Source organism: Myxine glutinosa, chromosome 9, assembly GCF_964187855.1.
Source record: "Myxine glutinosa chromosome 9, kmMyxGlut1.1, whole genome shotgun sequence".
Lineage (NCBI taxonomy): Eukaryota > Metazoa > Chordata > Myxini > Myxiniformes > Myxinidae > Myxine > Myxine glutinosa.
Window position 1 is genome coordinate 140321025 of NC_136269.1, and position 19594 is coordinate 140340618.

At 45.4% G+C, this 19594-nt stretch overlaps 1 protein-coding gene across 6 annotated transcripts in view; it reads left to right on the top strand.

Annotated features, from left to right (window-relative positions):
* The window catches only part of RECQL4 (RecQ like helicase 4), a 53027-nt gene that overhangs the window by 22930 nt on the left and 10503 nt on the right, over nt 1–19594 (top strand). For all 6 annotated transcript variants that reach the window (XM_068127988.2, XM_068127990.2, XM_068127989.2 and 3 more), the window contains 4 exons: nt 544–636; nt 1189–1325; nt 2315–2398; nt 13381–13572. In XM_068127988.2, coding sequence (XP_067984089.2) covers nt 544–636; nt 1189–1325; nt 2315–2398; nt 13381–13572 — 506 coding nt within the window. The remainder of the gene's footprint in view (nt 1–543; nt 637–1188; nt 1326–2314; nt 2399–13380; nt 13573–19594) is intronic.

Here is a 19594-nt window from a genome sequence, read left to right on the forward strand (position 1 = left end):
GATCCGGATCCGGATACTAGAATTTTTTAAGTGATTCTTCACCATTGGGAGATCGGGACAAAAACGATACATATCAGGATATCTCAAAAAACTTGTGGACGGGTTTGGACGAAACTTGGTGGACAGGTTGTGTGTCTGACAAGGACGATTCGATTCGATTTTGGTGATCTGAATATGGATTCGGATATGAGAATTATTTAATTTTCGAAGTGATTCTTCACTATTGGGAGACGGGGCCAAAAACGATACATAGCGGGATATCTCAAAAGGTTATGGATGGATTTGGACGAAACTTGTTGGACAGGCTGTGTGTGACCAGGAAGAATATATGCAATTTTGGTGAAGATCCGGATCCAGATAGTAGAATTTTAAAATGATTTTTCACCATTGAGTGATTTGGCCACCCAGGCGGAGGTATGCCCTCCACCGAGTGCCGTTCTTGTTTAATCGATGTAAGGATCGGATGTAGTCATGGATTTCTTTTTAAGCTTTATAATGTCAATTGTTTCCTTTAGTCACAATTTTGTTTGTACTTCCTTGCAGACACCCCTCGGGAGGTGGATGAAACGCTGCACCTGCTTGGATATGAGGAGTTTCGGACTGGTCAGGAGGAGGCGATCATGAGGGTTCTTTCTGGTAATCATTACCTCCGCCACCAAAGGTGGACGGAGGTTATGTTTTCACCCCTGTCTGTTTGTTTGTTTGTCTGTGAACAAGATATCTCAAAAGGTTGTGGATGGATTCGGACAAAATTTGGTGGACAGGTTGGGAATTTGACAAGGACTATTGGATTCAATTTTGGTGAAGATCTGAATATGGATTCGGATCCGAGAATTATTTAATTCTAAGTGATTCTTCACCATTGAGAGATCGGGTGTAAAGCGATTATATAAACATGATGTTTTTAAAAGTTATGGACGAGTTACGACTAAACTTGGTGGACGAGTTGGTTTGGTGACGAGAACAAGCCCATTCGATTTGGTTCAGGTCCAAATTCAGATACAGCCGATCATTGGGATACAAAACATAAACTGTTCAGCCTGGCGGAGGTTTGTGCTCTACCGAGTGTCGCTCTAGTTCTGTTTGTGTTGGTCATCGTTAGTAGCGGATTGGGTACGATTACAACCTGTGAGGAAATATTGAGCGTACAGAATGAATGAACTTGTCTTTCTGCGTCCCTCAACCCAGGCATGTCCACCTTGCTGGTTCTGTCCACGGGAGGCGGTAAATCCCTGTGTTACCAACTACCAGCGTTCATGTATGCTCGCCGCTCGTGCTCCATCGCTCTGGTCATCTCTCCACTGGTGTCACTCATGGACGATCAGGTCGTGTTCACAGCCCCAATGGATTCCTCTTGTTCTCGGTCCACATGACCTGCAGTCCTCGTGTTAAATGGAACTATTTACCTCTTCACTTTGTTGTCCTGATTGAGATGTTTCTGTCAAGTGTTTTAACTTGGCGAAAAGCACGAGCAGCACACACTACAGCTGACATTAGCTTATATGGCGAACTGCACCATCTGTCCAAAATCTCCGCCATTTTAAACGGTTGAAATGACACACGATGGACATGCCTTTGCTTGCTTGGTACAATGCATTGCGGTGTAACGGGAGTTTCTGTAGCTCAATACGGCAGTCATTGTGGGAAAAGACTTTGTACCGACTGCACCAAGAAGACCTCTTGTGATATAAATGTATATTGGATGCCTGGTGTTGCCTTAGCGGTTAGGGTGCCGGCTTGGGATCCTAGGATCCTGGGTTCGAATCCCGGTCGATCGCTGAATTAACGCCGGGGGGGTTGACTCAGCCTGTCATCCTTCCGAGGTCGGCAAATTGAGTACCAGCTTGCTGGGATGAATGATCCCGGTGTGTACCCCGATTTAGAATAGGTGCACCGTATCCCTGCGCATCGTAAGAGGCGACCAAGGGTTGGCGTCAGGAAGGGCATCCGGCCATAAAAACATCGCCTCAAACAGGGAACCATGATTGTCATGGGGCACACAAGGCTAACCCCCGCTCCAGCGGGGAAAATGGCCTTAAAACGATCATTCATTCATATATTCATTGGATGAGACTTTGTACTACATTTGCCTGATGCTGGGTTATGAGATTGTTTAATTTTGAGAGTTGGATAGAGGTGAAAAAGCACTCAAACCTTTACTTGTCCAAGGAAGAACATGTGCCATAATCGTACGGATATTCGGTACGAAGTTATCATGACATGGATATTCAGTACAATCGTCGTTTATTGTAGCTACGTGAGCTTTATCATGTCTATGGTACTTCATGTCAGCCCTTGTGTTCGGCGCTTGCAGGTATCTGGCCAACCGGCTGGCCTCCGAGCTGCCTGTCTGCACTCCAACATGACAAAGAAACAGCGCGAGGCTGTTGTGCAGAAGGTGCATCCTGCCCCCCCCCCCCCCCCCCCCCGGTCTCACCCCGATACCATTTTTACACATTTTATCCATCTCTGCCCTTTTGGTTGACATGGTTTCTGTTTATGATCTGCTCCAGCCACATGGAATGTGTTTCTTCGTATAATTCAAAATCCAGTGGAATCCACTTGTTCTTGTCATGCAGTCCCTGGGATGGCAGATGTATCTGAAGGCGGTTAGTGGGTTAGTGCTACATCAGTGGTCAATCGTCTTCCTCTGAGAGGTTGCTCAATAAAATCTATGGTGGACGGTATTTCAATGATATATAGTTTATCTCATTGCTCCGGTAGGATAACTATTCAATTGGAATTACAAAGTATTTTAGATCCTACCTTGGACCTCTCAAGCACGTCATTTGATCTGACTTACTTTTGGATGTTCGCCATTCATCAGGCCTCATGGTACCTGCAAGACAGTTATCGACAAGGAAGAGTTTTAATTATGAGTTGATCAACCTTCTGAGGGATAATGGGAATTTGTAATTTGTTTGGCGTACCAAACGTATGGTTCTTTCCTTTGTTTGAAACCGTATGGTACCAAACGTATGGTACCACACGTGTCTTGTTTTGACGATTGAAACCCAGCACCAAATTCCCATGGGAGTCATACGTTAATCGTGCAACGGTGGGTCTTCAACCAAAGTGGTATATATATATATACAGTCATGTGAAAAAGTAAGTACACCCCATGTAAAGTTTTACCTATTTAAACATATTTCAACATACAGCTATTTGATCTTCATTTCAACAATATTGACAGATAAAGGTGATATAATATAACAAATATCATGAAACATTTACATTTTACAGTCCATTGTATAATTTAAATAAACATAAATGCAAATTTCGCATGTGGAAAAAGTAAGTACTTTTATCACTACTTCAAATGGCTAAAATTAGAATCAGGTGTACCAGCTCAGGTGCAAATGATTAGAACATCGTAAGAGAGGATCTTGGAGGAACCTGTCTCATTTAAACCTCAGACATTTAGTTTGGTTTGCTCTTTGTTGTTGAAGTGTGCGGCATCACCATGCCTAGATCAAAAGAGCTCTCTGAGGACTTCAGAAAGAAGGTTATAGATGCCTATGAGTCTGGGAAGGGATTTAAAAAGATCTCCAAACAATTTGAAATCAATCATTCGACTGTCCGGAAGATCATCTACAAGTGGAGAAGATTCCAAGCAACTGCCAACTTGTTCAGGGCAGGCCGACCCAGCAAGTTCAGCCCGAGAGCAGACCGCAAGATGCTGAAAGAAGTCTCTGAGAACCCCAGAATGTCATCACGGGACCTACAGGTAGCTCTTGCCACTGTTGATGTCAAAGTGCACGAGCCTACCATTAGAAAGAGGCTGCACAAATTTGATCTACATGGGAGGTGTGCCAGGAGGAAACCTTTGCTGTCCAGAAAGAACATCAGGGCAAGACTAAAGATTGCCAATGAACACCTAGGCAAAGACCAGCACTTCTGGAACAATGTGCTCTGGACAGATCAGTCAAAGGTAGAGCTATTTGGCCACAGTACCAGAAGACATGTTTGGTGAAAACCAAAGACAGCATTTGACCACAAGAACCTGATACCCACTGTAAAGCATGGTGGTGGAAATATTATCGTTTGGGGCAGCTTTGCTGCATCAGGGCCTGGGCAGCTCACCATCACAGAATACAAAACAACAACAACATGCATTTTAAGGCCATTTCCCTGCTAGAGCGGGGGTTAGCCTTGCGGTCCCCATGACAATCTTCTCCATTTTGCCCTATTTTCTGCATCTCTCCTTGTTAACCCCCTTGCCCGCATTTCTTCTTCCACCGTCTTTAGCCAAGTCTTTCTCGGTCTTCCCCGTCCTCTACTTCCTTCTACATACATTTCCATCACTCTTCTCAACCAGTCACTTTCATCCTTCCTCAACACATGACCAAACCATCTCAACCTGTTCCTCTTCACAGCATCAATCACAGGCTCTATTCCCATCATCTTTCACAATTCATCATTTGTCTTCCTCTCTCTCAACGATACTCCGCACATCCATCGAACCATTCGCATTTCCACTCTTTCCAATCTTCGTTGCTGCTCTACGTTCATTACCCGTGTCTCGCTCCCATAAATCATAACACTTCTCACACATGCAGCATACACCTTTCCCTTCAGCTTCAACGACACTCCCCTCCTCGTCAGCACACCACTCAGTTCCAGAAACTTCTTCCATGCACATCTCACTCCAGCAACCGTTGCCGAGTCTGATCCACCTTCTCCATTCAGCATGTCTCCGAGGTAGCAAAATGTTTTCACACCTTCCAGCTTCACGCCGTCTCCAAGATCCAACTCAACATTTCCTCCATCTGCAGCTCCCTCTGTGCACACCTTACATATGAATGTAGCTGCCACGCTGGTTAATGACCCTCTCAGACCACTACATTTTTGATGAATCCACTCAGCGCACATTGTACATTGAATGGAGTTCACTCCAACACCCTTCCTACACACAGCACAGGGCCATTTCCCAGTTCTTTCCACCTCACCACATACTTTACCACTTGCCATCACCTTCGTCTTTCCGATATTCACCTTCAGACCTTTTGTCTCCATACATTCCTTCCACTTGTTCATCTTTTCCTTCAGTCCATCCATACTTTCCGCAATCAACACCAGATCATCTGCATACAACAACTCCCACGGTAAACCCTCCTTTACGTTCTGAGCCAGCACCTCCATCACAGCTACAAATAGTAGTGGACTTAGTACCGACCCCTGATGCACTCCCACCTTCACCTCAAACTCACCACTGTTCCCGTCCTTCGTCCTTACAGCTGTGCGCGCTCTTTTGTACATTGCCATCACTACTCTGATCAACCATTCCTCCACTCCTAACTTCCTCAATGACGATGTCAATACTTTGCGTGGAACCCTATCGAATGCTTTCTCCAGATCAACAAACCCAAGGAACAACTTCTTCCTCTTCTCGTACTTCTCCTGCAACTGCCTCACAATAAAAAGCGCGTCTGTCGTTCCTCTTCCTGGCATAAATCCAATCTGCATTTCGTCGATCTTCACTTTCTTCCTTATCATCCTCTCCAACACCCTTTCCAATACCTTCATTCCATGCTCCAATAACTTTATCGCTCGGTACGAGCCACACTCCAGAGGGTCACCTTTCCCCTTGTATAGAGGGACGAGGGTATTCAGTTCCCAATCCACTGGAATGCAGCCTTCTTTCACCACCAGATTACAGATCTCTGTCATTCTCTTCACACCCCAACTTCGTGCTGCCTTCAACATATCTCCCACAACTCCCGTCGGCCCTCCCACTTTTCTACTCTTCATTGCTTTTATTGCTTCCTCAACTTCCTTCTCAGTTATCTTCTCTGCCGGTCCTAAAACTGGGTTACTCTCTCTGTTGCCATCCCATTCATTCTCTGTATTCAACAGCATTTCCATATATCTTTTCCATCTTCCTTTAATTCCATCTGGGTCGACAACGATTTGTCCCACTTCATCCCTCAAGCAACTCACCCCCATCACATCACACCTCTCTTTCGCTATCTGCTTTGCAATCCTGAATACTGCTCTCTGACCCTCTTCCAAATCCAAGCGTTCTCCGAACATTTTCCTCCATGCCTCCTGTGCCTTTACTACCTCTTTCTTTGCAGCCTTCTTGGCTGCCTTATAACTTTCATGCTCTGCTGTTTCTGCTCCCGTACCCTTTGCCTTCTGCCACACCTTTAACTTCTTCCTCTTCTCGGCAATCCTCTTTCCAACTTCATCATCCCACCACCATGTTTCCGAGTGCCTCGGTGGTCCTTTTGTCCATCCACATACCTCACCAACGGCTCCCAACAGACTAGCTTTCATTGACATCCAACCACTTTCAAGCTCAACCACATCATCCTCTACCCTACTCAGCCTCTCTTTTAATGCCTCCCTTACTGTCACCTCTTTCAACCTCCACACCTTCATTCTCGGTTGGTACTTCACCCGCCGAGCTCTCCTCGCACCTTTCACCCTTATGTCGCAGACAACCAAGTGGTGCTGTGAAACAGCCTCCTCCCCCGGGATCACCTTTGTGTCCCAGAGGTGCCCCCTATCTCGCCTACGCACCATCAGGTAGTCGACGGTTGTCGTCGACCCACCTGACGTGTATGTAACAAGCTTATTGTCCTCTTTCTGGAACTGAGTATTACAAATCAACAAATCAGTTCCATCAGCAAACTCCAAAATCCTTTCACCTTCTCCATTTCTCACACCATATCCGTAACCCCCATGAACTCCCTCAAAACTATCCATACTCCTTCCCACATGTCCATTTAGGTCTCCTCTTACCACAACAACTTCCTCATCTTTCACGTTTTCCATCAGCTTCTCTTTAGCACACCAGAACTTGTCCTTCTCTTCATCGCTTCGACCAACCTGTGGAACATATCCCGAGATGACGTTCACCAAGAGCTTTCCAATCATCATTTTCACAATCATCAACCTATCACTCACTCTCGTCACTCACCGCACTGTCTACAAACTCCTCAGAAAACAGGACACCAACACCATTCACGCCCTCCAGGCACCCTTGCCACACAAACTTGTATTTCTGTCCCTGCCTACACTTCACCATTCTCACACCACTTCCCTTCCATCTCGTCTCTTGCACACAACATATGTCCACTCTTCTTCTGAACAATACTTCCACCACTTCTCCTGATCTCCCCGTTATTGTCCCTACATTCCATGTCCCAAACCTCAGAAACCGATCTCCACTTCGGGGTGTACCCTGCGCATATGTAGTTGTAATATCACCATCACAGAATCCACTATGAATTCTTCATTGTACCAGAGGGGTGCTTGAGGATAATGTGAGGCCATCTGTCAGAAAGTTGAAGCTCAAACGAAGGTGGACCTTGCAACATGACAAGGACCCTAAACATACCAGTAAATCCACCAAGGAATGGCTGAAAAGAAAGAAATGGAGGGTTCTGGAATGGCCAAGTCAAAGCCCGGATCTAAATCCCATCGAGATGTGGGGGGATTTGAAACCAGCTGTGTATGCAAGAAACCCCACAAACATCGCACAGCTGAAAGAATTCTGCATGGAGGAGTGGGCAAAAATTTCTCCCAGTCGATGTCAGAGACTGGTAGACCGTTATAAGAAATGCCTACTTGAGGTTTTTTCTGCCAAAGGGGGCAATACCACCTATTAGAGCCAAGGGTGTACTTACTTTTTCCACATGTGAAATTTGCATTTATGTTTATTTAAATTATACAATGGACTACAAAATGTGAATGTTTCATGATATTTGTTATATTATATTGAAGGAGCTGTGCTCCAACGCGAGTCGAAAGAATTGACGCGACCAAAGACGGAAATTCGTCCGAGTTGCTTTATTGCATGTATCAAACTCGGGTACTCTGAAAAGCCCGTTTATCGGGCAGCAATATATATACACATTTATGCCGGAGCGTTTGCCCGGGAAAAGCGAGACCGGGTGTCAAGGGCGAGTCCTGGAAAGGCGAGTCTGGACCTGCCCGGGCGTGCTGGACGAGGCCTGGCAAGTCGAGAGCGGGCATGCCCGGGCGTCCTGGACGAGCCCTGGAAAGGCGAGAGCGGGCATGCCCAGGAGGTTCGGGCGAGCCCGGGAACAGCGAGTTCGGGCATGCCCGGGAGAGGCGCGTCTGGGCCCGTCCGGATGAGCCCGGCATGGCGATTGCGCCCTGGCCGCGTCCTGGCAGGTGCAAGGCGATTGTGTACACCCAGCGGTAACCGCTACAATATCACCTTTATCTATCAATATTGTTGAAATGAAGATCAAATAGCTGTATGTTGAAATATGTTGAAAAAGTCAAAACTTTACATGGGGTGTACTTACTTTTTCACGTGACTGTATATATATATATATATTGTTACGTTTGTAGGGGGTAGGCATTGATTACCTTAGAACCAGGTCGAATGCATAGATTGGTGTGCTCCGATTATCGTGAAGAAGAAGAACCACCTCGTGTAATAAGTAGGGACTTTGTATTAGACCGCACTGTCGGGTTAAGTTTGTATCTTCGTCCGCACTACGAGGAGTTGGGTATGTTAATTCGCTCAAGGATTATGGGTAATTATCCCTTGTATGTCATTACCTCTGTAATTTATTTCCTATGTCCCTTTTGGCACCACACCGTAGACACATAGCCAAGCCACGCAATCGCCCGCATTTAAACTCACCAATTAAAAAGTTAACCGAAAGTCATGCATTAAGCACTGCCGCTGACAACCCTGACTTTGGAAGCACACGGGAAGAAAGATCTGTGAGGTCATGCCCAGAAGGGCAGTGATTGGTCAGGGTTTTGATTGACGGGAAGGACGGGTAAGACGCACACGCTGATTGGTGAAGCACGACACATGATGTCAGAGCAAAGTAGTTGGAGCAGCGGACATTTTCCCCCTCTCGTTCTGGATGCCATAGCGAACGGTCATGGTTGCTCCTCTCCTCACCCTTCTCGGTTTTGGGTCTGGCAGTAACGGTTGTGTGCCGGCATCTTCTCCTCGTTCCCCTGTTCGTCTGGCATCTGGGCATTGAGAGTGAACATTCCCTCTTGCGCCTCTCGTTCCAAAAGCGATAGTGGATGTTTGTGCTTCACCCTCTGCACGGGGAGGCTTCATCGCGAGCAGCTGTGTTCCGGCATTGGTCTGATGGTCGTGAGGCGGAAGAGCCGCGGATGGAGAGCTGCAGTTTTCCCCAAGAAAGAACGACGAACTGCACGACATCTCCTGTCCATTTCGCGTGCGAGGCCCGGAGTGAAGAGATGCACAGTGAGGCCTGCTTCACGCCAATGAGCGCGTTTCACACGCAAAGGCCTCAGACGATCTTTTGACGATTCCTGGCAAGACGCACCGATCGAGTGAGCTAAGTGCAATTAAAGCCACACGTTTATTTTACATATCATTATATTTCCCTTTGTCTGTGTGTGGGGACGTCCCATTGAGGATTTTATTTACTGTGCATTATTTTGTATTACCGGCATTTCTTTTAATAAAGCCGGTATTTTTGGACATTTTAATTTTGTGTTCATTTGAGTTATTTTTGCAGGTTTGAGGACTGCATATGGGATCCGTGAAGATAAGGCTCCGGTTCTCCCCCTCCCTCTCGCTTTCCCACACGTATTCTTCGCCATTTGAACTGAACGCCTCGGAGTAACAGCTCGTTTGGTCATCCATGCTACCTTAAGGTATTCACCAAGGGTAGTCACGCGACAATATATTGTTGCGGTTTTGAGAGTGTACATATAACATCATTAAAGGTTAAAGGTTTGCCCCCTATACTAGTTAGTCCACAAGCAACACGTAGGCCCCTTAGAACATTAGTTATGTCATAGTATGTGTGAGGATCAGGCCATTTCCCTAGTATCATCTGCGTTGTGTAAAAGAAATAAGATAGGCCCCGTTCATTTTGCCTCCACCCTCCAAATCTACCTCGTTGGGCAGAATCCATCCCACGCCCCATTTTGGCTATTGCACCTCGCATTAGGATGCTCCCTAGTCAAATGACACGAGGTAGGCCTGAGAGAGGGAGGAACGCTGCATCAAGGGTGGAGCGGCGGAGACAGCAACGGTAAGAGCCATAACCAATCAGGGCTTTAAGGGCATGGTGTGAGGGGCGTGGTAAGGGCGTGCCTATATAAGCGCATGCACAAAGCCCTTAAACAGGACTCGTGGGGAAAGGGTGTGCTAAAGAGGACTTACAGAGGGAGCTCGTAAAAGGACTCGTGGGGAAAGGGTGTGCTAAGAGGACTTGCACGATTCGCGCGTGAAGGAGGACTTACGCAACCGCGCTGGTATCAAGAAGACTGTGCTGAGGATTGGTTGAAGCAAAGGACTGTGAGGACTTGCACGATTTGCACTTTGTAAAGGACTTGTATTGGGAGCGCATACGAAATTGGTTTGGGAGCGCATACAAATTCGTATTGGGAGCGCATATAGCACCGGTCCAGTTATTACGTACGCGACCGTGGCCGCAAGTAACCGCCCAGCCAGCCTTACCGTTCACCTCGCATACATTTCCCGCGCCAACGACACGCAGGGAGCTTCTGCCGCCCTGACCGTCTTCTTCGCGGTGCAAGTCGGGGACCGGAGCGAACTGCCTGGATGCCATCATCCCTGACCATCAACCTGACCATCTGCAATTCCCGTGTGAGTGTGTCTGTGTGGAACGGGCCCGTGTCCTGGGATAAGTATAAGACTGTATAAGGCTGCACTGTGTTCTTCTTCTTCTTCTCATTGTACATAGTGTAATAAACCAATTGTTATTCCTTGTTTCTTCCTGATTCGACCGTATCGGTGATTTCCTCCATTGGGTAAGCGTGGCACAATTAGGAACCGCTCAGATCGGGTTTAGCCATTGATAACGGCTCAGGTCACGGTTCGCTACCGCTCGGCGTTTCCACCTATAACCGTGATTCGGGCTGGGCTTATTTCCTTGCTTCCAAGGCTGCGTTGGTACTTAGGTACTAGGAATTCAGCCAACAACCCTTTTTAACACCGCCCGGAAGGAACGTCATAGCCCCGGATCCCGTCGGCTAGTAAAAGACAAGGGGACTATTACCCCCTTGGTAAGGGGAAAGGCCGACGAGGAGAGCCGCAACAATATATACACTACATGACCAAAAGTATGTGGACACCCAAACATCGAACATCTCATTCCAAAATCATGGGCATTAATATGGAGTTGGTCCCCCCCCCCCCCCCCCCCCTTTGCTGCTATAACAGCCTCGACTCTTCTGGGAAGGCTTTCCACTAGATGCTGGAACATTGCTGCGGGGATTTGCTTCCATTCAGACACGAGCATTAGTGAGGTCGGGCACTGATGTTGGGCGATTAGGCCTGGCTCACAGTTGGCATTGCAATTCATCCCAAAGGTGTTTGATAATGTTGAGGTCAGGGCTCTGTGCAGGCCAGTCAAGTTCTTCCACACCGATCTCGACAAAGCATTTCTGTGTGTGGACCTCACTTTGTGCACGGGGGCACTGTCATGCTGAAACAAGAAAGGGCCTTCTTCAAACTGTTGCCACAAAGTTGGAAGCACACAATCGTCTAGAATGTCATTGTATGCAGTAGCGTTAAGATTTCCCTTCACTGGAACTAAGGGGCCGAGCCCGAACCATGAAAAACAGCCCCAGACCAAACTTTACAGTTGGCAGTATGCATTTAGGCAGGTAGCTTTCTCCTGGCATCCGCCAAACCCAGATTCCGTCAGACTGCCAGATGGTAAAGTGTGATTCATCACTCCAGAGAACGCATTTCCACTGCTCCAGAGTCCAATGGCGGCGAGCTTTACACCACTCCAGCCGACTCCTGGCATTACGCATGGTGACCTTTGGCTTGTGTGCGGCTGCTCAGCCATGGAAACACATTTCCTGAAGATCCTGACGAACAGTTGTTGTGCTGATGTTGCTTCCAGAGGCAGTTTGGGACTTGGCAGTGAGTGTTGCAACAGGGGACAGACGATTTGTGCACGCGACCTGCTTCAGCACTCAGCATGCCCGTTCTGTGAGCTTGTGTGGCCTACTACTTCGCGGCTGAGCTGTTGTTGCTCCTTGACGTTTCCACTTCACAATAACAGCATTTACAGTTGACCGGGGCAGCTCTAGCAGGGCAGAAATTTGATGAACTGACTTGTTGGAAAGGTGGCATCCTAGTCTACGGCCCATTCTACTGCCAATGTTTGTCTATGGAGATTGCATGGCTGTATGCTTGATTATATATACCTGTCAGCAATGGGTGTGGCTGAAACAGCCGAATCCACTAATTAGAAGGGGCGTCCGCATACTTTTAGTCATGTACTGTATCTTATATCTATAACCCTATTTGTGAACATCTGTTTATTCGGTGTGCCTCATGGACAGCCTAAGGAAGTGACTTAGAGAGGGAAGAGGGGGTCCATGAGGGGTAACTTTTAACGACACAAAACACGGGCGCATCAGATTTAGACTAGGGGCGTCCCCAAGGGGCGTGGCAGCGGGGCGTGGCTTCCCCTGACTATAAAAAGCCCGCAGCTCAATGTGTTGTTCATCCGCAGCTCAATGGAATACTGCTCTCCCCTCTGGGCTTGTGCTCCTGCCTCACACCTAGCTCGGCTTCACGCTGTTGAAACCAAAGCTTTCAGAATCATTGGAATCTCCCGCGATGAAGCTGAATGTGAGGGCCTTTCACTCGCTCACCGCAGGCAGGTAGGTGGTCTTTCTGTCTTCTACCGACTCCTATCTGGCCTAGCCCCCGCCCCACCCCCCAGCTCTATCTGTGCTCTGTCCCCCAAATATTCCTGCAGGTCGCATAAGATCTGCCAGCAACCCCCTTCTGGTGAAATTTCCAAAATCAAGACTCCGTGCTCACCTTCACTCTTTCATTCCCCTTTTCTCCCACCTCTGGAACAAACTCCCCCACTCCCTTCAATCCCACTCCTCCCTCCAGGTCTTTAAAACAGCTGATCACCACCATCTCTCATCTTCCCCCATCCAAAACCTTCATCTTTTCTACCCCCATTAATTCTCCCCAGATCCACTTTTTTGAAATACAAACTTCTTTCCTGCAAGTCCTAGCAGTGTCCATGTGTTTTATACCTCTCCCTCTTCCCATGCCTCCTCCCCGCAAGCCCTCTCCCTCCCACGGATTTTCCGTTGTCCCTGTTCTCTGCTGTTGTACTTGTGTGCTTCCCTCTCTCTCACCTTTTTTTTTTTTTTTTGTGATTACTGCTCTCCCATCTGGGCTCTCCTTTTGTGATTTGTGATTACTACTCTCCTTTTGTTTTGAGATTGCAATGTTTGCAATGATTTTGAGAAATAAGTTCAACATGATGGCCGTTCCCTTTTTCTTCATTCAGATAGAAACTTCACAAATGGATGCAGTGATAATATCAGTAATAATAAGAAGTTACAACTGTTGTAATGATAACGATGGTGACATTGATAATTGTTGCATGTTAGGCCAAGGACGGGAAGTTGCATGCACTGCTTCTCTCCCCCGAGGCATTGGTGGGTTCAGGGAGGTTTGGCTTTGGTGGTTGTTTGCCTCCTGCCAACCAGTTACCTCCAATCTCCTTTGCCTGTATCGATGAAGCACACTGCCTCTCCGAGTGGTCCCACAACTTCCGGCCTTCCTACCTGCGCCTCTGCAAGGTGATAATTGAAGTGGGGATTGTGGGAGGGCTTGCAAGAGAAGGTGCTGGAGAGTTGCTCAAGTTAATTATAGGTGAACATCGATAAAGTGTTCGGTGTGGGGGTTTTTATATATATATATATATACACACCATACTAAGCAACGTTTGTCTTCTTTCTACCCTTAAGGATATTAACTTTAAGTAATGCTCATTGTTGTTAAACACCATTTGGGTCTTCCATTTCCTGGGTTTGTCAATTACAGATGACTTGCAGAGTACCCGTCCTTCGGGCGATCTTGTTCTAAGCATGCAACATGTTCTTCTGACACATACCTTTATTTGTGCGGTGAATATGCTACTGACAGCTCCCTCAATCACTCCCGAAAATAAAATAAACACGTACAGATACATTCAAAGTACACCACCCCCATGCCAAATATATAAATATACTCCAGCGCTACACTGTCGTGTCCAAATGTTAGCTTCCTAGCTCAAAAGGTGCCTGAGATATTGCCCAGATGAGAAAGAAAATAAATAAATGATTAATAATGAAAATAAATAAATAATCATGAAATAATTAAATAATTTACCAATTGGCTAATATAACACATAAACCACCACCGTTTCATCCGAATCTGTAACTTAAAAAGTCATTAATCGAATGATTAAATAATTAATCGATTAATTAATAAATCAAAAATAGCCTTTGCAGTCAAATCACTTGGTCATTGTCGTGTCCAAATATCAGCTTCCTAACTCAAAAGGTGCCTGAGATAATGCCCCGATGAGCAAGGAAATAATAAGTACTTAATTAATCGATAATAATTAAATAACTTATCAATTAATTCATTAATCAAAAATCCAAAAATAGCGTTTTTGCCAAAGCACTTGCTCACTATTGTGCCGAAATTTCAGCTTCCTTGCTCAAAGGATGGCCGAGATATTGCCCGGACAAACAAACAAACAAATGGAGTGAAAACCGAGTACTACCTTTCAGCGTGCGTCATTGCCGAGCCCCCTTCGGTGCCCGGCAATGACGTTATGCAGTGCCTGGAGATGGCATAGGAAAGGAGTGGTGTGCAACAAGTACAGATACATTCAAAGTACACCGCCCCCATGCCAAATAATTAAATATCCTACAGCCCGGCAATACCGCAGTGCAGCTCATAGAGACTGTATTGGGAGGGAGAGGTGTCCAATTGATTGATTAATTGCATAATTAAAATCAACAAATAATGATCATAAAATATTTTCTTTATCAATTGCCTAATAGCATACCTAAAGTACCAGTGCTTCATCCGAAGCTGCAACTTTTTTTAAATTAAAGAAGCAAACAAGAAAACGAACAAGAAACCGGAGTGAAAACTGAGTACTCCCTTTCAGTGTGCGTCATTGCCAAGCCCCCTTCGGTGCCCGGCAATAGCGTTATGCAGCGCCTGGAGATGGCATAGGAAAGGAGCGGTGTACAATAACTCGGGTTATGTGCAAGAAGCAAAAACATGCCTACTGCTCATAATTCAACATACTTCACTGGACTGGAAAAATTGGGTCAGGAATACTGTACATATTGTAAAGGGTGGGACTTTTGCAATACCTTCTCCCACCTGTAGGCAGCGCTACCCGATACAAATTTACATGGAGAATTTGCGTCCCCTCTCCCTCCCGAAGAACACCAGCAAAGATAAAAACACATATACACTAATTCTGTTCATACTGATCCTATGTAGCCAATTGGGCCAGAACTGTAGGAGGAGTAGCACAACAGACAAACAAACACAGACCGGTCTGTGAATTATATTGTAAGGATGTTTATTTGTATTTGTTGATTTTGCTTTGGATACCACACCTTGACGAGTGATGCGAGTTATTTCACTTAATTTTTTCCCTTCTTTATTCTGAAACACAAATCAATGGCGATCTTCTACTGAAATTTTAGCTATTTTGTTTTAAGCTAACGGTTAATCCTGATAGATCTGTATTCGCTTTGTGGATGTGTCAAGGAATACCTGAAAATGAGCCATCAATTACATTTGATTGGTAAATGTGATAGATTAGCTAAACCACTTCATATTAGCTCTGCCGATGTGTCGTTTACTTTGAGTTGTGATCACAAGTTTTTGAGGATTCTGATCAATGTGAATTAAAGAACAATGTGAATTAAATTAAAGATGTACAGTATTAATAATGGTCAACGTTGTTAAACTGTGGCCTGTAAAACTATTCAACCCCTACCAATAATGCCACATTGAGATGAATTACGAATTATGTAGAAACATTCTTTTCCAAATTAACTCTTTTATTAAAAACTGAAGAGATCAAAATAAACACTGTTATAGTTGAAGGAGGCTATATATGAACATAGGAAATACCGGCAATAGGAATACCGGCAATAGGAAAATCCGGCAATAGGAAAATCCGGCAATAGGAAAATCCGGCAATACCGGCAATAGGAATACCGGCAAAAAAAACATGTATGAATCAAAATTCACTGGTTGCAAAGGTATTCAGCTCCTTGGGTCAGTACTTGGTGGAAGCACCTTTTGCAGCAACGACTGCTGGAGTCTTTTTGGGTAGGTAGGTGACAGAGACGGTGACATTTTCGCCCATTCTTCACGTGAAAATTGATCTAGTTCTGCCAAGTTTGATGGGAATTGTTGATGGACTGCAAATTTTCAGGTCTCGCCATAAATGTTCAATTAGTCCATAAAGTCAGGACTTTGACTGGGCTGTCCAAAGAGGCCTGCTTTGTGAAGGGAGCAGGATATTGTTGATAGATGAACACTGACCTCCTTCTCGGACATGGAGTCTTGTCGATCTTTCAAAGTCATTGTTGGATTTACAGCGACATCCCGAACCAGTTTCCTGCTTGTCTGGAACCTGAGTTTGGATGGGCGACCTGATCTGGATAGAGTCTTGGTGGTATGATGCGTCTTCCACTTCTTCGTGATGGATTTCACCATTCTACTCAAAGGATAATGAGTGACTGAAATCTTCTTTGACCCTCTCCTAAACGGTGCTTCTCCACCACTTTGTCTGACTTCTTTGGAAAGCTCCTTGGTCTTCATATTTGCCTTGTTGGTTGACCAAGCGAGTTGCACGTTAAAACTCCTTAGATAAGTGGGGGAGATTAATTTTTTTAACTTTAACAACTGATTACATGCAGTAGTACAGCGGATAACAACAACAATTGTGCATTTTATGAGAAAAGCATGGAATTTCTAACATAGTTAGTGCATACCATAAGGTTTATTTTCAGATGTGGAGGGAAGTCAGATTTGACCTCTGAGGACCGTGAGAGGTCAAATCCAAAATGGCCGCAAGTCCACGAGTCTAATGTTCAAAGGTGCTTAATTTTGGAACCAAATAGTGTAGAAAAACATTATAGGTGTCATTTCCAACTAAATTGGGGATGCTCCTGATGAGCTGTGGGTTGCCTTTGGTGTCGGGTCAAGCTTTCGGTACATAGCTGTTCACGAAATTGTTGCCACATTGAATCCAACACAGTGTCTGACTCTCCCAATCTTTCACGCTTTCACCGGGTGTGATACTGTATCTGCATTCGCTGGCAGAGGAAAGAAGACTGCCTGGGAAACTTGGAAGTCTTTCCCAGAGGTGAATGATGCTTTCAATTAACTCCGAGGCATGCCAAGTGAGGTCAGTGAAGGCTCAATGTTACTGCTGGAGCGATTTGTGGTGCTGATGTACGACCGAACCAGTGAGAGCACGGAAGTGAATGATGCCAGGAAACAGCTCTTCACACAGAAGTGTAGAACTCTAGAGAACATTCCTCCAACCCAGGCAGCACTCAAGCAGCACATCAAGCACACTTGCTACCAGGCCAACTGTTGGAACCAGACATTGGTCATGGATCCAGAGATGCCAGACCCATCTGACTGGGGCTGCATAAAGGAAACAACTGGGTGGCAGCCTCTTTGGAGCACTCTCCCTGAAGCATCAAAATCGTGCCAAAATCGATCCACTGTGGCTGCAAGAAAGGGTGCACTGGACGCTGCAAGTGTGCCAAAGCTGCACTCAAGTGCACTGCACTGTGCTTCTGTTCTGGAGACTGTTAGATTTTGATCATTACCAATTTTCATCATTGCACTTAATTTAATGCAAGCTTTGGTGGACATACTTGGTTAAAAAAAATAAATAATAACCACCTTTAGAGGCCATTTTAACCCGCAAAGCGGGGGTTGGCCTTTTTTCGGGAACTGTGGTTGTTGTTTTTTGGTCCCCTTTTTGAAGCAATGTTTTACGGCCGGATGCCCTTCCTGACGCCAACCCTTTTTGCCGCCTTTAACGACAAACAGGGAATTACCAGTGAACTGGTACTCAATTAGCTGACCTCGGAAGGATGACAGGCTGAGTCAACCCCCCTGGCGTTAATTCAGCGATCGACCGGGATTCGAACCCAGGATCCTAGGATCCTAAGCCGGCACCCTAGCCGCTAGCCCAACACCAGTGGACATACTTGGTTAACTACAGTTATTTTTTCAGAGGTTATTGCATCATTCCTTGCAGTGTAAACACTTTTTTTTCATCATTTCTGGTCTTTGGGTGTTCTGTACCTATCCCTCCCTGTACCTGAAAAAAATTAAGTTTTAAAGTTCAAATGACCTTTTTCCAATAGCAGTTCCAACTGCAGTATCATAAAAATAGATATTTTACGTAATTTGACCTTGACCGTGACCTAAATGCATGTCCTTGAGTTCTGGCGATCTCAAAAGTATCACCAAATGAATGGGCATCCCCAATTTAGTTGGAAATGACACCTATATTGTTTTTCTACACTGTTTGGTTCCAAAATTAAGCGCGTTAGAACATCAGAACCGGTGGACTGGCGGCCATTTTGGATTTGACCTCTCACGGTCCTCAGAGGTCAAATCTGACTTCCCTCCACATCTGAAAATAAACCTTATGGTATATACTAACTATGTTAGAAATTTCATGCTTTTCTCAAAAAATGCACAATTTGTTAAAATATGAGAGCTTACCCGCTGTACTATGAGAGCTTATCCGCTATATGAGAGCTTATCCGCTATATAAGAGCTTATCCGCTGTACTATGAGAGCTTATCCGCTATATGAGAGCTTATCCGCTGTACTATGAGAGCTTATCCGCTGTACTATGAGAGCTTATCCGCTATATGAGAGCTTATCCGCTATATGAGAGCTTATCCGCTGTACTATGAGAGCTTATCCGCTATATGAGAGCTTATCCGCTATATGAGAGCTTATCCGCTTTATAAGAGCTTATCCGCTATATGAGAGCTTATCCGCTATATGAGAGCTTATCCGCTATATGAGAGCTTATCCGCTATATGAGAGCTTATCCGCTATATGAGAGCTTATCCGCTTTATAAGAGCTTATCCGCTTTATAAGAGCTTATCCGCTATATGAGAGCTTATCCGCTATATGAGAGCTTATCCGCTATATGAGAGCTTATCCGCTATATGAGAGCTTATCCGCTATATGAGAGCTTATCCGCTGTACTATGAGAGCTTATCCGCTGTACTATGAGAGCTTATCCGCTATATGAGAGCTTATCCGCTATATGAGAGCTTATCCGCTGTACTATGAGAGCTTATCCGCTATATGAGAGCTTATCCGCTATATGAGAGCTTATCCGCTTTATAAGAGCTTATCCGCTGTACTATGAGAGCTTATCCGCTGTACTATGAGAGCTTACCCGCCGTACTACAGGTGAAACCTATTATACTTATTTTGTAAACTTTCAAACAAATAATATGCTCCTGAAGTGATTCGGGTTAATGAGGACTGGGTTTGAATATTTATGCAACCGATTATAATCATCCGATTTTCTCTGTTAATCGCAGTTACTCATATTATATCTGAATTTTTTGTATTACATATGGGAGTAGTTTGTGAAGACTCTATATATTAAGCTTCATTTGAAAGCACCGTGAAATAAGCTCAGGTGGCATAATAATAGTACATGAGGTCTCGGCTCATGGAAGAGCAGATGGACAGAACAGAGAAGATCGTCTTGGGACACAGCAAACAGGGCAGGTGTGCAT